We start from the raw sequence: 18,201 nt of genomic DNA, 5'->3' as shown, positions 1-18,201 counted from the left end.
TTCTGTTGAATTTTTTTATAATACTTATTGTGGTGACCGAATTTAAATCAAAGTTTTCGCGCTGAAGTTATTTAACAGCGGCGCGAATTCACACTAGAACAATTTGAATTTGAAAAAAAATCATCAAAAAAAATCGTTAAACATAGGCAACCTGGTGCACGGAAACGTTTGCTTGGTAGTCGGACGAGTTAGCGCTAGGGGTTTTTAGTTGGAGGGTTGGTGGTTAGACAAAGGGTGGCATGGCGTAGCGTCAGTCTGAACGTGTCTTTGTGAGTGTAAACACGTGGTAACAGCTAGGTTTAAATTAGTTGGTTTGGTAGTTGATAAAATGGGAGGAAGCCTTTGTTTAACGACAATCAATCGTAGCCAACGTCACTCAGGTGTCCCCAACCCGCGCGGTTAATCCTTGGGGCCTTTTAATCGAAAAATTGCCGACTTCCGTTCAACGCGAAACACGTGCTGTAAATTTGTTATATTGTTTGAAAATTCACCAATCAAGTTAGTTTTTCTTAATGTCAGCTAGTGCAAACACAATTTAACAATCAGGATTATTTAAATAAACCACGTGCTAGAAGATTTCATGAAATTCACTTAGTCAGGAAAATACCTTGTTGTTTAATTACGAATAAGTTTCTGGATGCATATACGTAAGTGTTACATTATAACACTTCTAAATTCTTCACACAAGATTGCTAATAGTTCATTTACGGCATTTAAACAAGTTCATTATACTGCTAACTGGCGGGAGGGGTTTAAAATGTTTTCTTCCCTTAGGCGGTTATCAACGTTATTATCTTCGTTATCGTGACTACATCATCGAGGCAATTCCTCGCAACGCTACAGATTGATTAATTCATCGAGGCATGGCCTCGCAACGCTACAGATTGATTACTTCATCGAGATTCGTCCTCGCAACGCTAGAGATAAATAACATCAACGAGGCTTATTCCTTCCACCGCTAAAATATACATCATCGAGGCAATTCCTCGCAACGATTTAAAATTTACATCACCGAGACGCTTTTTCCTGGCAACAATTTTAAAATGTACATCACCGAGACGCTTTTTCCCTCGGAGTGATGATTGGATATTTTTGTGTTTGTTTATTAAGTGTTTTGTTGGGGGTAACCAGTTCGCGGTATTTTAAACTCTCAAAGTAAATTATTTTTTTAAGTAACCAATCACTTAGATCATGTTATTGTAAACTCTTTGTTTGAATCATTGAAAAAGTGTGGCAAATATTATCTCATGTAAATTTTGTTAACTTCGCAAATTTTCACCTCATATAATATTTTAAACTCACAATTTTAACCTCAGTAATTTTCCTTTGTTGTATAATTTTAATTGAACGTAAATTTCATTCTCTACAGTTTTAACCTAGCATAATATTTATATTTGTACATGTTCATTTCACACCAGATCTTTTGTTTCATAAATCCTTGTTAAGTTTGCTTTGTAAATACTTTGTTGATGATGTTTCTATCATATAAATTATTTGATGTCCAATTTTAATCTCACATAAGAATTATTTGTTGTTCAAAGTTTCTCAAGATTGTATGGCGAATTTAAATGTTGTTTATTGCTCGTTGAAACTTTAACACTTGTTCAGTTGTTGTTAATATCAGAGTTGATTGAATATTTAAAAATGGAATTGAAGTTAAATGACACAGAAAACGTGGCAGAAGCGAAGTTCGGTTCCTAGTCGAGCTGGCCGGATCTATCGTGTCACCTGTACAAGTCCACAGGTTTGGATACCGTTGGCGACCATAATGGACTAGTTTCGCACAGCATGATCGTAATGGGGGTGCTTGCGGGTAGGCTTTGCGATAGATAGAATCACTATCGTGGGGGGAGAACAGCTCCAGACCGGTAGCCCCAAACTCCGCTTGTGCTAGCACGCCCCAGGGGTACTTTTGTTGTGCTCCTGTTAACTGCTGTAACTTTAAAATCTGACGCCACATGTCCCTAATAACTTGTATATTTGCATCCAGTTACTTTATTTCAGATTTTGCTTGGTTTATTAAATTTGTGATATTCAAATATTTTCATTGTTTCCAAACAGATGTATAGAAATTTGCGTTTGTTCGTTTTTCATATGTGTATGTCTGTCAATTCGCTAGTGTTTTTTTTGTTCATATATCTTAAGGTGTTCGAAATGTAATATATCTGTGAATATAGTCCTAGGGGATTTTTGGGAGTGAAGACCGATGACGACTTGGCCCTGCGGGACCGCCAGAAGGGCACGCTGAGTCACTTCCGCTCCTCGTTTCTTTTCCTCCTAAGGAAGGGTGCCATTTTGACCCCTCCCTAATTTTTGTCTATTATTTGTAGCGCTCTCGACTCACACGCAGTGTATGCATTTGTATGAAAGAACGTCTTCCCACCACTTTTCAAAAAAGAAATCACACACAACGTAGGTTCCCATTTGTTAGACGATCACAGCCAAGGCCAAACTTTGAATTTTTTAATTTTATGAGGGGCCTTTCAAACGTTTTCAAGGTCAATTTAAAGGCGGGAAGTTTGGGTTATTACATTATTGATCTAAAATAAAAAATATAAAAATTTGTTTGTTAATGATTTAATTTTTTGTTCAGTAAGAATAACAATAATAAACAAACATTTCTAAGAGAAAATTAAAATTCAATTTTGTTGCTAATTTTTATTTCGTTTTATATACATAATATGCTGATTTGATTTTAACTGAAAAGTCAAACATTTCTTACAGATAGTCAATAACTCTACTTTACGTAGAAGAAACCATGTTAGCTAAAGGGCGGACAAAAACTTTAACATATTTGACCATTATATGAGTATGACGTAAAGAATGGACTACATTTTCTCAGAAAATTTTGGGAATACAAAACTGTTATTTTTAGTATTACACTCAACCAATTCAATTTGATATACATGTCCTTGTTTTTTCTTGCACTGGTAATACGCTGTGACTATTTTTCTTTTGTGCTGTGACTAGTGTTATCCATGTTTTATGACGTCGTTACAAATTTTTTATTGGAAGTGGGAATGCGAAAACACACACAGATCGGCACTCCTGTCCATAAGAAATTTGAAAGACGAATTTCGTCTTGACTCTAGTAAGAACAGCTTCAGTTTTTATAGATAGCGTCTTCTACATTGCAGCTTTTCCCAGAGTTAGCTTCAAATTTAAATTACTCAATCCTGTTTCAGACATAGCAGGACTAAAACTAAGATATTCCTTATAAATAACTCACCGATTTAAGAATTGTTATAACAGTCGTAAGGCCCCACAATTAATAAAAGAAAAGTGAAAGTTAAAAGAGTTATATTTAAATTGATGAAAAGAAAATGAAATTGCAAACATCGTAAGTAAGTGAATTCTTTAATAGTATCGATAGATTATAAATGTTTAAAGCTTACGAATATGGAGGAATAAAGTTAATATAATTCTAAAATTTGCACACCTAGATATTGGTATTTATTACCACATTATTTTATATAAATTATTGTTTTCATTTAAATATAAATATAAAGATAAAACACAACTGTGTTGGGAAATAAGCCGACTCTTTCCTTAGCAGTTCTTAAACGCAGTCATTAATCTTTTCCCCAACAGGTTTAATAGTAAGCTCAGGGATCTAGAACAAATGCACTTAGCCATAAAAATACAAACATTTTAACATACTTGAACATGTTCTGGTGTAGATAAGGCATACACAACGGCATCAGCAATATCTTCACTTTTTAGAAAAGGCATCTTTTCATAAACAGCTTTCATTTCCGGGGTTAGATTCGGATGTAAATTAGTCATTTCACTTTCAACCATACCAGGACTAACACTCTTCAAAAGACAAATTCAACACCAAATCACACCAATCAAAAAACTTACAGTAACTTTGATTTTAAGTCCTTGCTGGTTTAATTCTTGTCTTAAAGTTTCAGTAAGAGCAGTAACAGCAAATTTCGACGCACAGTAAACGCTTGGACCTCTAAAATTAAGCACTTGGTGACCTGCAACGCTATTCATGTGTATGATGTGGCCGTTGATTTGGTTCTCTTTCATAACTTTGACTGCTTCTCTTGTGGCCATGCTTAACCCAAGAACGTTTAGATCAAAAACTTTTTTCCATTGTCTAGTTTCGCCTTCTGTTAAGTTTGCCTTGGCTCCTCTTCCGGCATTATTGATTAAAATATGAACGGGTTCCAAATTATCTTTAGCCCATTTAAAAGCTTTTAAAATATCCTCTTCTTTGGTTAAATCAGCTTTGATGGCATGAAGTTTTCCTTGTTTGTTTGAAAGTAATTTAGCACTTTCTTCTATACGTTCAGAGCGGCGAGCTATGCCGAGTACCTACAAATGATATTTGAGACACTCATTAAATGGAGTAATTGATGATTGAACAGTTAAGCCTTTTTCGACTAGCGCATTTGCAATAGCAGCACCGATTCCAGAACTAGCACCCGTGACTATGGCAACTTTGCCTACCCATCTATCCATGGAAAGTACCATTTTTAAAATTATTGTGTTGGTGTGTGCTATTCGCGCTATTCAACCGTCACAAAATGTACGCAAATATGCGTTGGTGAGTTTCGTATTCTTATCGCTATACCCAAGTCTTAGATTTACTGTTGTTTTCAAGTTTTACTATTGGTATAATTAACCACAGAAAAGTCCAACATAAATTTAAATGTGATATGTGATAACTCTTTATTTTTATGTTACAGTGTCAGTAATACTTATAAACCCGGAAAAATATATGGTTATTAACACAGTAGTAAGTAATATATCATTCGTGATTAATGCGTCTTGGTTTCTTTGTATTTAAAATGATTATCGCAAGTACCTACTAAAAGTTATCGAATTGCAGGGACGACAAAGGCGGTAATTGTGGCTGTTGGAACCTAGGTTACTGTTCTGAAACGTATTTAAATACCACATATTCAAAAAAAAACGTCGTCTAGACGGCTGTGAAAATAATTTAGATAGTTGTTTACATCACAAAAGTCCTATGAATCGAGTGATACATAAAATTTTGGTAGCAATTTTTATATGAATAAAATTGTTATTGAACTACTATATCCTAAACTGGATGACTTTATGAAAACAGGACATACCTAACGCCCGAGGACGGCGAGTTTGTGTTTCGCTTAGTGCTCATTTCTTTTTTTCTGGGGAGAATGTGGGAGCTGTTCAACCATTGTCTTCGTTGATGCGATTTTGAAACCACTGACAATAATAAACGCGTCTTGAATCATTTACAGGTTTGAGTTTCTGCACACAACTGCTCCTGTTTCAAGAAATTCTATCAAGGCATCGTTGAATCTTCAACCGCGAATTTTTAGAAGGGATAGCTAAATTGGAAAATTGTTCGCGAAATTCTTCCATTCATTAGACATTAAGACAATTCTTTCTCAATAATTTTGAATAAAAAATTCAAAGCTCTGTTTCTAGCATTTTTCTGTTACACTGACAATACAAATATCAAATATCCACTACAGTTATTAAAAAATGAATTCCAGGACTGACCAGACGATGTTTTTTGTTCGTTCGTATTGTAGATACCGACGATTATCTAAATGTATGTAATTTTTACACAATACAGCGACATACATCATGTTGTTCTAATGTTTTATTACTGAAATAAATAAATGAAATTTATGTTTAACCATGGAAAATTTTAAGCCTTAAAATGTCGGCCGTAAATGTGAACACTGACAACATATCTGCCAATTAAGATGCCGAGTGTCATATCGCTCGTGTTCCACGCGTCATAGTACCTCTGTGCTTTTAAATTATGATAATTCTCTGATCTTATGACTACAGCTTCACAACTAAGTGATTTGTTAAAACAGCAAAACTACTACACTATAATGTTTGCATTAATGCCATAATACATATTGGTCTAAAATAAAAATACATATTTATTTGTGAAAAAAGTAAATTTTTTGTTCAACTTTTAAAAATAGCACTAACAATGGATTTAATTTATCCGCAATGTCGCCCATATAGCATTTGGGGGTGACGTACCTCGGCGCCGCGTCCTGGGCCGACTAGTGCTCTAAAACGAACACGCCTGACCGGCCTAAGGGATGTGGTCACCTTTACGTAACCGGGGGTGGCGCCTAAGTTCGGGAGCGGTGTGCTCGGGTGCCAGCTCCTTTTTCGGAGAGGGAGCACCGGGGTTGCTCTTAAGCCGGAGACACGGATCTCCAGAACGTTTCGTGAGCGTCCGCGAAAACAAACAAAATAATACACCGGAAAGTTGTTTACAAAAATCGGTTTTTTATTTCCCCCCCACCAGGTACACCAGGTACAGTGTCTGCCAAATCCCATGGTCCAGTTTTCTATAGCCGCGACTCTACGTTAAAGAGTTTGTGAAATCCTTTTTGACGACCGTTTTAGAACACCTACGAATATGTTTATCATAAATAAATTGCCTTTCAATTGATATTTTTCAAAAGAGAGCGAGAATTTTACGTTTTTCATTAATAAGTTTGATAGTGTTAGGCTTACACTAGATTGGAAGTGATGAATATGTGGTCTAAATTTCGGAACACGTCCATAGCGGAAATAAAAAGAGTCAGTTGAAACGTTTATGTCATTATAGTCTTGCAGAGATTTCCAATATAGCGAAGAAAAGTAGTCACTTAATGCATTATAGTCAACATCTTTAAAAATGTAATGCCAACTTGACAATGGAGCAATGGAGTGTATTAAATAGGGTAAATTAATAAGTGTCAAAAGTGGCGGATGATGGGAGTCGATTCGAAGTAAACCATGTGATCCATTCTTTACAATGGTGTTTAGTATTGAACTAAGTACCGTGTGTTCACTAATTATTTGGATCAAAGAATGCTGTGCGATTTTGAACGTATGTCTCTCGATTTCGGATACTTTTCAGAATATGCAATTATAGAAACGCATGTGTAATGTTGAGTGCATACTGACATAATCAATTTATAAACTCTTGCTAGGTGAAAACTAGAAAGACTAGGTCGAAGAAAATAACTACATAACATTCTCCTGTATACATAAATTGATAGGTCTTTTCATGTTATCAAATAACTTGTGTAGTGTTGCAAGAGTAATGCGAGGACACTCCTAGGTAATTCTGTGTTTCAGTTCTTCTATGGTGTGAATGGTAGTTTTAAAAATAGTATTTTTTGATGACCGACCAAGGAGTAACCCAGAGAGGTTAAATCTGGTGGACTTGGGGGTACTCAGGAATTGAATGTAAATGTGTCACTCTATCATCAAAGAATTCACGTAAAAAATTCAAATCATCTACTGTTGTATGTGCCGTGGCACCATCATGTTGAAAAAATCCGTGTTGGAGTTCATCATCCTGTAAACCTTGAACAAAAGTAGTTAGGATATTGTTTCGATATCTTTGAGACCAACTGTATCAGGCAACTGTACGACAGATGAAGGGGTGAAGCACGGTTTTCTTAAAATGTGTTTTTTAACTGTTTAACATACGTTTTTCAATGTTTACAATAAATAGTTGAAAGTGTAAACAATTTTTGTTATAGTAGATTTTTTAATTTCGAAATTATCTGAGGTATTTCATTGAAAGTTGATGCCTTAAAGGTGAACTTCTGAGTAGAATTTATTCTACCATATATGAAGCAAATGTTTCTATTTAAACGTCCGACACCTTGACATAATCAGCTTTTTGGGAATGGGAGTGAAATTTTGTTTACTCATTCTGGTTTCAGCTACACCAGGGCTAAAATATTTTCATAATATAAGTATTGCCAGACATTAAGATTTTAAAAATCAGACAAATTCCAATCAAACTCCACCACTTGTGTATATAATCAACAGGTTCGTATTTATTACTGGATCATATTATTTACATAACTCATTGCTTTAACTTAAATACAAAAAACTACGTCCCGAAATAAGTCTACATAAACGGTTCTTGAAAATCCTATTAAACGTTTTCACCAAGAGGCCTAATGGTAAGTTCGTGGATCTAGAAAAAAGACAACAGCTACACAAACGACAAACATTCTAACATACTTACTTGAACATGTTCCGGCGTAGATAACGCATACACAACCCCATCAGCAATATCTTCACTTTTCAAAATAGGCATCTTAGCGAGAACAGCTTTCCTTTCTTCAGGTATACTCGGATTTAAAGTACTCATTTCGCTTTCAACCAGACCAGGGCTAACACTCTGCGAACGAGAAAATCAACAAGTATTCATAAAAATTACAAAACTTACAGTAATTTTGATTTTAAGTCCTTGATGGTTTAATTCTTGTCTTAGCGTTTCAGTGAGCGCTGTAACAGCAAATTTCGACGCAGGGTAAAGGTTTAGATTTGGAAGATTCAACACGTGGTGACCCAAAACGCTGTTCACGTGTATGATGTGGCCATTGATTTTGTTCTCTTTCATGATTTTGACAGCTTCTCTTGTGGCAATGCACAACCCTAAGACGTTGAGATCAAAAACTGATTTCCAGTCTTCAGTTTTGCCTTCTGTTAAGGGTCCGTAAAGTCCTCGTCCGGCATTGTTGATTAGGATGTGAACGGGTCCTAATTTATCTTTTGCCCATTTGAAGACATTCAAAATATCTTCCTCTTTGGTCAAGTCGGCTTTGATGGCATGGAGTTTTCCTTTCTTACCTGAGAGTTGTTTGGCACGTTCTTCTATACGTTCAGAGCGACGAGCTACGCCGAGCACCTAAAATAATAATTACGTAAGATATTTTTTAAATGAAATAAAAATGGTTTTACGATTAAGCCTTTTTCCACGAGAGCATCTGCAATAGCGGCACCGATTCCAGCACTAGCACCAGTTACTATGGCAACTTTGCCCACCCATCTATCCATCGAAAGAACCATTTTTATGTGACGATGCTGAAGTGTTTTGCTCGTTGAAACTAAGCTAATATCCGATGCTACGTCCTTTATATTATAAATCCGTTATTATCTAATCGCATGAATTTTTTGCCATGATGCAGCAGATTTTAGCAACTCATATTTTACTAGTGAAATACAGGTTTAAATCTAATATTTCGTTATTCTTAAATCTGAAAATTGAAACAATATGGATGAATACTGGCGAATTATCTGGTAGCCGATTAAGATTTTCCTCATGTTTGCTCGGAGGTGTCGTTAACTTTCTGAATTTTAATAGGGAGTATTATTTTGTCTAGTATATTTATAATAACTAAGTTTTGTTTGACAACTACGTGATTTGCCAGGTGACACAACAAGTTTTTGTATCTGCAGGAATGTTTTCGCATCCATTTTTTTTTGGACAAGGGCAGAATAATTATGTTGGACTAGTAAACATAGTGTTACGTTGCACCGGTGATGCGGTAACAAATACTGTTTTATACAGTATTGGTAAAATTCTACGTAAATTTTATATTTCTATTAACTGGGTTCTTTCTTTAGTGTAAAATCCCCGAACACGAAAATTTTATTTTTTACAATAACACTTTTTGACTTAACAATTTATGTTTTGTGACCAGTTGCTTTTGCATCGTAACGTAACGTTTTTTTTTTTGTGGCAACCTCAAATTTTCTCATTTTTATTCGAATTTGGTTCTTGAGATCGTCCAAATTGTTTAATCTATTACGTAAACAGTATATTTTAAATAGTAATACAACAAAAAAATCAAGGATCGTTAAATCTGGCTAACGAGCCGGCTATTCAAGACTTTTTCGCCTCAAACAATTTACAGCATTTTAAATTAAATAGACCAAAATGAAGAATACATCGCGAATCCCGTTATCCTTTATACTTACTAAAAACACATCAAGTACATATTAAGTAGGTAGTATAATCGAAATCATAATAACATGGTTCTGCTGCACACTTGGCTGTGAGAGGACTATCCGAGAATAAATATTCAAAATTTAAGTTGTAGAACACATAAATGATAATGGATAATATAAAATAAGTACAAAATACCCTCTCCCTCTTCGAAACCACGATGAGGTTTTTGTAACTGATAATAACTTTCAGAACGGATCAATCGAACGGAAACCCGATTTTCGTAACTTATTGGGTTTTCGTTTTATGCCTTCGCAATATTTAAATTAAGTCAGAGGTACTACTATTTGTTCTTAAAATTCCCAAATGAGATGTCACTAAATCTAGATAACAACTTAAGGGAAACCATCCTGTCCTTTAGGCATATCATCACAATTAAAATAATTAAGCCTGAATAAGTAGCTGCAGCAAAACAGAGGTGGCAAAACAAATCTTACTAAAACAAAAAAAAGTTTATCGTACCCTACGAATGAGAAACTAATTCGAAAAATTCTTTTCAGTCAATTTATATTCATCAATCGATCAAGGTCTTAGATTGTGCCTTCTCCGAAATTTTTATAAAAAAAAATGGTAAATGTTAGATTAATAGCATGGTTATACGATTAATACAAAGTTACCTATGTCATTTATATCAGGTAATATGTTTGAATAGAGAGGTTTTAAAAAAACGAGAAGATGCAATATGGGGTGGTTCAAGGATCAATCTTAGTTGTGAGCACCGAGCGTATACGATACGTACATAATTAAACTTCAACGTACTTAGTTCGAAAGAAAACACATACATAAGTTCTGGCATTTATTATTACTTCATTTTATATAAATTCCTGTCTTATTTCAAACATAGAACACTACACTTCATAAAATTAGTAAATGGTTTCGTTAAACTTCTTAAATACTCTTCATCTTATCAAACGTCTTCACCAACAGGTTTAATAGTAAGCTCATGGATCTACAAAAAATCGAAAATAGCTACTCAAAAGATAAATATTTTAACGTACCTGAACATGTTCTGGAGTCGATAGAGCATACACAACACCATCAGCAATATCTTCACCTTTCAAACTAGGCATATTCTCCAGAGCAGATTTCCTGTCTTGAGGTAGATTCGGATTTAAGGTACTCATTTCGCTAATAACCAGACCAGGACTAACACTCTGCAAAATACAGAGTCAACAACAAATCATACCAATTAGAAAACTTACAGTGACTTTGATTTTGAGTCCCTGGTGGTTTAATTCTTGCCGTAAAGTTTCAGTGAGAGCGGTAACAGCAAATTTCGACGCAGGATAGACGTTTGAATTTGGTATAGCTAGCACTTGATGACCCAGAATGCTGTTCACGTGTATGATGTGGCCATTGATTTTATTCTCTTTCATGACTTTGATAGCTTCTCGAGTGGCAATGCACAGTCCTAAGACGTTTAGATCAAAAACTGATTTCCAGTCTTCAGTTTTTCCGTCTGTTAAGAGTGTATAAGTTCCTTTTCCGGCATTATTGATTAGAATGTGAACGGGTCCTAAGTTGTCTTTAGTCCATTTAAAGACTTTCAAAATATCTTCCTCTTTGGTTAAGTCAGCTTTGATGGCGTGGAGTTTTCCTTTCTTGCCGGAAAGTTGTTTGGCACGTTCTTCCACACGTTCGGAACGACGGGCTACTCCTAGAACCTAAAATGATATTTAAGATTTGTATTTATTTAATGAGATAAAAATATATTTACGATTAAGCCTTGTTCGACAAGAGCATCTGCAATAGCGGCACCGATTCCAGAACTTGCACCAGTTACTATGGCAACTTTGCCCACCCATCTATCCATGGAAAGAACCATCTTCAATACAAAGTTGTCGATCGTACTATTCGTTGAAACTAAATTAATCCACTACAAGATGTGTTTAAATATATATCAGTGATTATATATACTTAAAAGTTATCTTTGCCATGATACAGCAGCTGTTAGGTATTGGTGTTTTGGAGTTTTATAAATGAATTATTATATAACATTGTGTAATATGTTGCAATGAGATAACTCGTTATCTTTAAGTATTAAAAATGTCCACAGTGAATATAAACACAGAGAAAGAAATATTGGACTTAAGTTTCTTCTAAAAATCATTAGATTCCACTTTGATCCACGTAGAAACAGTAAAAACAACCAGAAAGCGGAATAGGGGTGAAAATTAGCCACAGTGTCAAACGGTACACTGAAGAATTCATAAAACACAAAAGCAAAACGTTGATTCAAATCTTTAAGTGCAAGAAAAATTCCATTGAAAATGATAAACATGAGATAAGACTTGAAACAAAATTTCTTGAGCAATGTGCGAGTTGGAAAAACCCGAAAGACACAAACATATGAACTCAAGATGGTTGCTCTTCCAAACTAAAATTTCCTGTCATTGACGTTTTTTGAAAATTTTAGGTCATTTGTTATGACGTCATAAACATAGGTAATACAGAATAGGGTCCAGCAATTTCCGCGATTACGTGTCTAATAAAAATGGATACACACAATAGACAGACTGACAGACGGAAAGGAGAGACTAGTCGCGAAAATAAAAAAGTGATGAGCATTTGCGTGGATCTTCTATCAACGCGCTGAATAATTCCCACACACTGTTGAATCATTTTAAAGATAACGGAATAAACTTCAACAAACTGCCTTTTCTGTTACTATTTTAGAGCTGATTTTTTTAATGTTAAAGTATTTGTATAATTTTTTTTATCATTTCTGTACTACAAAATGTGGCAAGTGGTTCCGGTACGTTGTTTGAATGTTGCAACAGGACATTAAGTTATAATGCCTGCACAAAATTGCATAGTATTTTCCGTAACAGCTATCTAAATGTTAGTACTACTTGTAGACCCCGAACACAAAAAGTGAACCTTTAAAAGCCTGAAATTGATTAAGATGATGATTTTGCAATGGCTGAAATGCCTTCAGTTAAAAAAAAGTTGAAATCGTTTCATCCGTTTGGGAAGTAGGTCATGGAAGTGTGCCGCTTATCACTTTATATGGACTTCACGAAATGCCCAAGGACTCACGACAAATGCCGCACGCATTTGTATAACTAGTTGACTAAATTCTTCATATCTTAAAAAATAAAAGTAATTCATTATAATAAAAAGAAACAAATTTATTGTTGTTAAACATTGCAGTAAATGTTGAAAATGTTCCCAATTTTGTTCAACGCACATATTCCCTCTCTTTTGAATTTGAAAAAATTGGTCTAAAGAGTTTAGACAGTACTTCCCTCGCTGTCGGAAACGTGGCGACGGCATGCCTATTATGTTTTATTTTCTCATTACATTTTTGTAGCGGAGAATTAAAAAAAAATTTGCGATGATGTCATCAACATTTTTCCAAGGACACGTATATCAGTTTGGATAGATGTAGTGTAATACTAAAAAAAGTGGCTCGCAACCGATGTTACGCATCGCGAAGAAGATTGTAGTAGAAACGTTTCTGTTGTATACAATAAAATTTTAGAATGTCATTACGAGGGATTGGCTAAGCTGTTCACTCACTGAGTGTCCGATAGCCTTGGCGTGCGCCGCTATTGTTCAACCAGAAGAAGGGTAGCTAAGAACCGCTCGGTTACTGGTCTTACACTTGTCCGGTTTTCAAATTACAATTTATGGTGGGTATGAACCGCTGTGAAGTTAACTGGCTTAAACCAAAGTAAAATTTTATTGTATACAACAGGAACGTTGTCACTGTATGAGAAAACTGACGTTAACTGAACGTCAGTTGATGATTTTAAAATCCATATCAACGACATAATAACAATAATATTTTTAATAATTTTCAAGTATAGGTCTCGCTGAAAATAAAACTATTTCTGTAAATTATGAAAAATGATGCATAATTGGAAAGCGAGAAGCGAGTAAGGCAAGGATGCACCGGCCGCACTTCAGACGGGTAGATAGGATGAATAAATTTCGACCGCCCAGCTTTATTTATAAACAACGACGTCATAGCAAAACGTATTTGTGCGTGATGTTCGACGTCCCGCAGGCTGTTGAATGCGCCATATCAACGGATATACATTACATAGGAAGAATGTCACGTAGACATTTGTTTGATTTGAATGAGTTTATCGCTCCAAAACAGATGACTAAAATTATTCATACGCCTGCATTGACAAAATATTCTGAATGTTATTATTATAATTCTTACCTTATCATTATTTTATTCTTATAAAGACGAGCGTATTCTCACATTTTCCAGAAAATGGGGTGACTCATTCATAATTTGATCAATAATGAATTGACAGACTACATACGAGAAGTAACGCGTAGATGCTAGAAGACGCATTGGCGTCGTACCGGGGCGGCGTATGGGCTTATTTCATAACATTGCCCCCTCCTTAGTTCTGATCGTCCCGATCAGAAACGTCCGACTGTGTCTCTGTTGTACTCCATGAGACGGTCTAAATGGATGATATTCATTTTCGTCTTCGGCCCTCGTCGAATTCTGTAAACGACGTCGTTGATTCTCGTCACAACAGTATATGGACCTTCCCAGTCTGGTGATAATTTCGGGCAACGACCCTTCCTTCTTCGGGGATTATAAAGCCATATCAAATCCCCTGCCTGGAATCGTACTGAGTTACCCTTAAGGTCGTAGCGTGTTTTCATTCTGTCACTCGCCACCTGGATCTTGCGGCGCACCGTTTCGTGAACGCTCAGGAGCTTCTCCTTTAAGTCATCGACGTAATCTATGACCTCCTTTGGTTCTTCACTCGGAGAGCCGAACAAGATGTCACAAGGCAGACGAAGTTCTCTCCCAAAAACTATCCGCGCCGGTGTCGGACCTGTCGTGTCATGGACAGCTGATCGATAAGCCAGTAGGAACAGTGGGAGATGTCGATCCCAGTCTTTCTGATGCTCGGCCACTACTTTCGCAAGATGTTCTTCCATGGTACGATTGAACCGTTCTACCATTCCATCCGACTGCGGGTGCAACGGGGTAATCCATGTCTTCCGTATCCCTAGTACTTCGGTAACCCTTTGGAATAGGTTTGACTTGAAGTTTCTTCCTTGGTCCGAATGGAGTTCAACTGGAACCCCAAACCTGCTGATCCAGTTGTCAATAAGCGTTGATGCAACCGTCGTGGCTTCTTGGTTCCGTATGGCATAAGCTTCGGGCCACTTGCTGAAGTAATCGCTGACGACCATTATGTACTTATTCCCGTCCTCGGTCACCGGGAAAGGACCTGCTATGTCCACTGCGATTCTTTCGAAAGGCGAACCGACATTATATTGTTGCATAGGCCCTCTCGCTCTAGTCCTAGGTCCCTTGACCGCCGCACAGGTCGTACATCTCTTGCACCAGCTCTCAACATCTTCTCGACAATGGACCCAGTAAAATCTCTCCCTAACTTTAGCAAGCGTCTTGTTGATTCCAAAATGAGCACCAGAACCACCGTTGTGCATTTCTCGAAGTACTTCCTTGGTTCTAATGGCCGGAACAACCAACTGCATGGTGGTATGTTTCCCATCCGGACTCTCCCAAGCTCGCTTAAGCAATCCATTCTCAACACGCAGGGAATCCCACTGAGCCCATAACGCCTTGAAAGAGGATGACTCATCTGGTATCTCCGACCAAGCTGGTCGTTCTATCCCATCTTCTTTCCATTTGAGCAACGGCCCAATATCCACGTCCTCCTCTTGGTCCTTTCTTAATTTGGCGGTAGTCCATTCTTCATCTTCCACAACTGCTGTCCTCCCACAGTTGAACGACGTTTCACGCTTGTTCGATCTTCTCGCAGTGTTTACAATTCTTACACGGTCTTCTCGACAAGGAATCCGCATTATTGTGAAGCTTACCAGGCCTGTGTTGAATTTTGAAGTGATACTGTTGGAGTCGTTCAAGCCATCTAACCACTTGTCCTTTGGGATTCTTCATCTGAAGGAGCCATGTAAAGGCTGCGTGATCGGTTCTAATAAGGAATTCGCGTTTGTAGAGACACTTATGGAAATGTTGGACAGCCCTGACAATCGCCAGCAACTCCTTCCTCGTAGCACCGTAGTTCTTCTCGGGTTTCGAAAGTACGCTGCCGAAGTACTCGATGACTTTTTCTTCGTTGTCCTGCACCTGTGACAATACAGCACCTATTCCGATGTTGCTCGCGTCCGTGTCCAAGATGAACATTCCAGATAATCGAGGATAGGACAGAATGGGACTAGAGCATAGTGCGTTCTTCAATCTCTTAAACTGCGTCACATTCAGCAGTCCAAATGAACTGAGAGTTCAAATCCGTCAGCCGGTGCAGAGGAGCAGCAATGTCAGCAAACCCGTTGACAAACCTTCTGTAGTACGTGCACAATCCCAAGAAACTTCAGACTTTGTGTTTATCTCGGGGCCTTGGCCAATCACGAATCGCTTTCATCACTTCTTCGGATTCAACTTCAAATTTGGCTCCTTCATTCGGCTAAATACTTCTTCTAAGTTGGTCAAGTGCTCCTCAAATGTTTTTCTCATTACCATGATGTCGTCTAAATAAACCAAACATGTGTTCCATGTTAACCCTCATAATACCATCTCCATCAGTCTTTCAAAAGTAGCCGGAGCGTTACATAGTCCAAAAGGCATTACGGTAAATTGATACAAGCCACTACCGGCAGAAAAAGCGGTCTTTTCCTTATCTTCTGGATGGATGCCAACTTAGTAGCCGCTTTTTAGGTCTAACGTGGAAAACCAGGCCGATCCTGATAGTGTTGTGAGCGTGTCATCAATTCGTGGAAGCGGGTAACTGTCCTTCTTGGTTACATCGTTTAATTTTCTGTAGTCTACCCAGAATCTCGTCGATCCATCTTTTTTAGTGACTAGAACTCCAGGCGAAGACCACGGACTATCTGATTCCTCTATAACGCCGTCATCAAGCATTTTCCGTAGAAGTTTCTCTGCCTCTTCTTGTTTTGCCAAAGGTAGTCTTCGCGGAGCTTGACGGATCGATTGTGCGTCTCCAGTGTTTATCCGATGTCGCACTAAGTTTGTGCGCCCAGAGGACTCCCCAGATGCAAACATTCAACTGTGTTTCTGCAGAAACTCTCTTGCTACGTTCCGTTGATGATCGGCTAGATGACCAAGCTCTAGGGCAGGAATTTCTAAGTTGCTTTTTCTTTCTTCATCAGTGTTGTCAAGAAGTTTTCCGTTATGATGAACTATCTTCGTGACTGGTTCACAAACGGCAAGAACCTCCCCACTCTTGATGTTCCTGGGTTTGGGAAAAACATGTACAGGTATGTCATTTTCGGTATTGATTAAGGCACTAGCAATCATGAGATTCTTCTTGGGGATGTATGGCGGTTGAATAATGCGGAGAGCAAATCCGGGTTCGATTTCTGCTTTAATTGGGACAATCGTCTCTGCATTCGCTTTGACTTTAACATTCTGGCACGCGATCAATCTTACAAGCTTGGATTCAATACTGCGTTGATTCAGGATAAACTCTCATTGCCAAGACGTAGGACTTTCTCCACTGGATCAACCGTCAATCCATGGCGGCTAATCAAATCCATTCCCAGCCACGAGAGCGCGATGTCTTATCTTCAGCTGACCAATGTGGATTTCTACTTCTGTCTGGTGCGTGATTGGCGCCGATTCTCCAGTAACTGTTTTGAATCTAATCGTCTCGGATGAAGTCGCTAGGTATTTAGCTCTAACGAGTCCTCGCCGTATAATTGATACCTCAGCGCCAGTATCGATCGTGATTGCTGCAAGAGCTCCATTAATCTTGCCCGGTATAGTTGGACAACTGCTTTTGGTGAAACTGCTTATTTTCACTTCTCTGGGGGCCTTATTCCTACCAGCCAGCACATCCCCCAAAATACTGGCTGTTTTTAGTTATCCTGTAGATTTTGGTGAGGTCTGTGTTGTGAGCTTCTCCTTGGAGCTGGTGATCGGGCACGACAATCGCGTTTGAGATGTCCCTGGCGCCCACATCTGTAACACTCCATGCTTTTCTTAGGTGGGGCACCATTCTCTCGTCCTTAGGCCAGGCCATTTATTATTTGCTGTGAGAACTTTTCCAACAGCTTTTCTAACTTATCGTTTTCTTCCGTCTCTAATTCTGCCACTCTGACCTTGTGTCAGGTTCTTGAAGAGTTGTACGCCGCCTCCACTTTCAGCGCACGAATCAAGGCCTCCGATGATGTCTGGTACCTTGACAATTGTAGGACCTTCTTAACTTTACCGTCGCGAATGCCACTTATGAAGATTTCTATCGTAAGCATCTCCTGAAAAGTTGATGGTGCGTTGGTGTATGCAAGACGTACCAGTCTCTTGACATCTGCTTCAAGTTCTTGCAGGGACTGTCCAACTTTCTGGGTTCTTGTCTTTACTTGAGCTGCAAAAACCTGTCTCAGATGTTCATCCCCAAATCGAAGTTCCAGAGCAGCAGTTAGGCGACTATATCTGTTTCTATCTT

At 37.7% G+C, this 18,201-nt stretch overlaps 3 protein-coding genes across 4 annotated transcripts; all 3 read right to left on the bottom strand.

Moving 5' to 3' along the window:
* Positions 1 to 3,442: 3,442 nt before the first annotated feature.
* LOC135142310 (farnesol dehydrogenase-like) lies at positions 3,443 to 4,575 on the bottom strand. Of its 2 annotated transcripts, none has more exons than XM_064073996.1 (4): positions 4,378 to 4,575; positions 3,865 to 4,326; positions 3,661 to 3,816; positions 3,443 to 3,613 (listed from the first exon to the last, which is right to left on the bottom strand). In XM_064073996.1, the coding sequence occupies exons 1-4, from the start codon at positions 4,483 to 4,485 to the stop codon at positions 3,560 to 3,562; spliced, it is 780 nt and encodes a 259-aa protein (XP_063930066.1). In that variant the 5' UTR covers positions 4,486 to 4,575; the 3' UTR covers positions 3,443 to 3,559. The 2 variants fall into 2 exon arrangements, with proteins under 2 accessions (XP_063930066.1, XP_063930067.1); XM_064073997.1 differs by having other exon boundaries at positions 4,462 to 4,575.
* A 3,209-nt stretch (positions 4,576 to 7,784) lies between these two features.
* Positions 7,785 to 8,857, bottom strand: LOC135142225 (farnesol dehydrogenase-like). The gene is made up of 4 exons (XM_064073901.1): positions 8,725 to 8,857; positions 8,210 to 8,671; positions 8,006 to 8,161; positions 7,785 to 7,954 (listed from the first exon to the last, which is right to left on the bottom strand). The coding sequence occupies exons 1-4, from the start codon at positions 8,830 to 8,832 to the stop codon at positions 7,913 to 7,915; spliced, it is 768 nt and encodes a 255-aa protein (XP_063929971.1). The 5' UTR covers positions 8,833 to 8,857; the 3' UTR covers positions 7,785 to 7,912.
* Positions 8,858 to 10,555: 1,698 nt separating this feature from the next.
* Positions 10,556 to 11,732, bottom strand: LOC135142076 (farnesol dehydrogenase-like). Its single transcript, XM_064073736.1, has 4 exons — positions 11,490 to 11,732; positions 10,975 to 11,436; positions 10,771 to 10,926; positions 10,556 to 10,721 (listed from the first exon to the last, which is right to left on the bottom strand). Exons 1-4 carry the CDS (start codon positions 11,595 to 11,597, stop codon positions 10,680 to 10,682), a joined length of 768 nt encoding a protein of 255 aa, XP_063929806.1. The 5' UTR covers positions 11,598 to 11,732; the 3' UTR covers positions 10,556 to 10,679.
* Positions 11,733 to 18,201: the final 6,469 nt, after the last annotated feature.

The sequence above is a fragment of the Zophobas morio genome, unplaced genomic scaffold, assembly GCF_036711695.1.
Source record: "Zophobas morio isolate AGI-343-1 ecotype UQ-CSIRO unplaced genomic scaffold, CSIRO_AGI_Zmor_V1 ptg000046l, whole genome shotgun sequence".
In the NCBI taxonomy this organism is placed as follows: domain Eukaryota; kingdom Metazoa; phylum Arthropoda; class Insecta; order Coleoptera; family Tenebrionidae; genus Zophobas; species Zophobas morio.
This window is presented reverse-complemented; position numbering and strand designations above follow the sequence as displayed.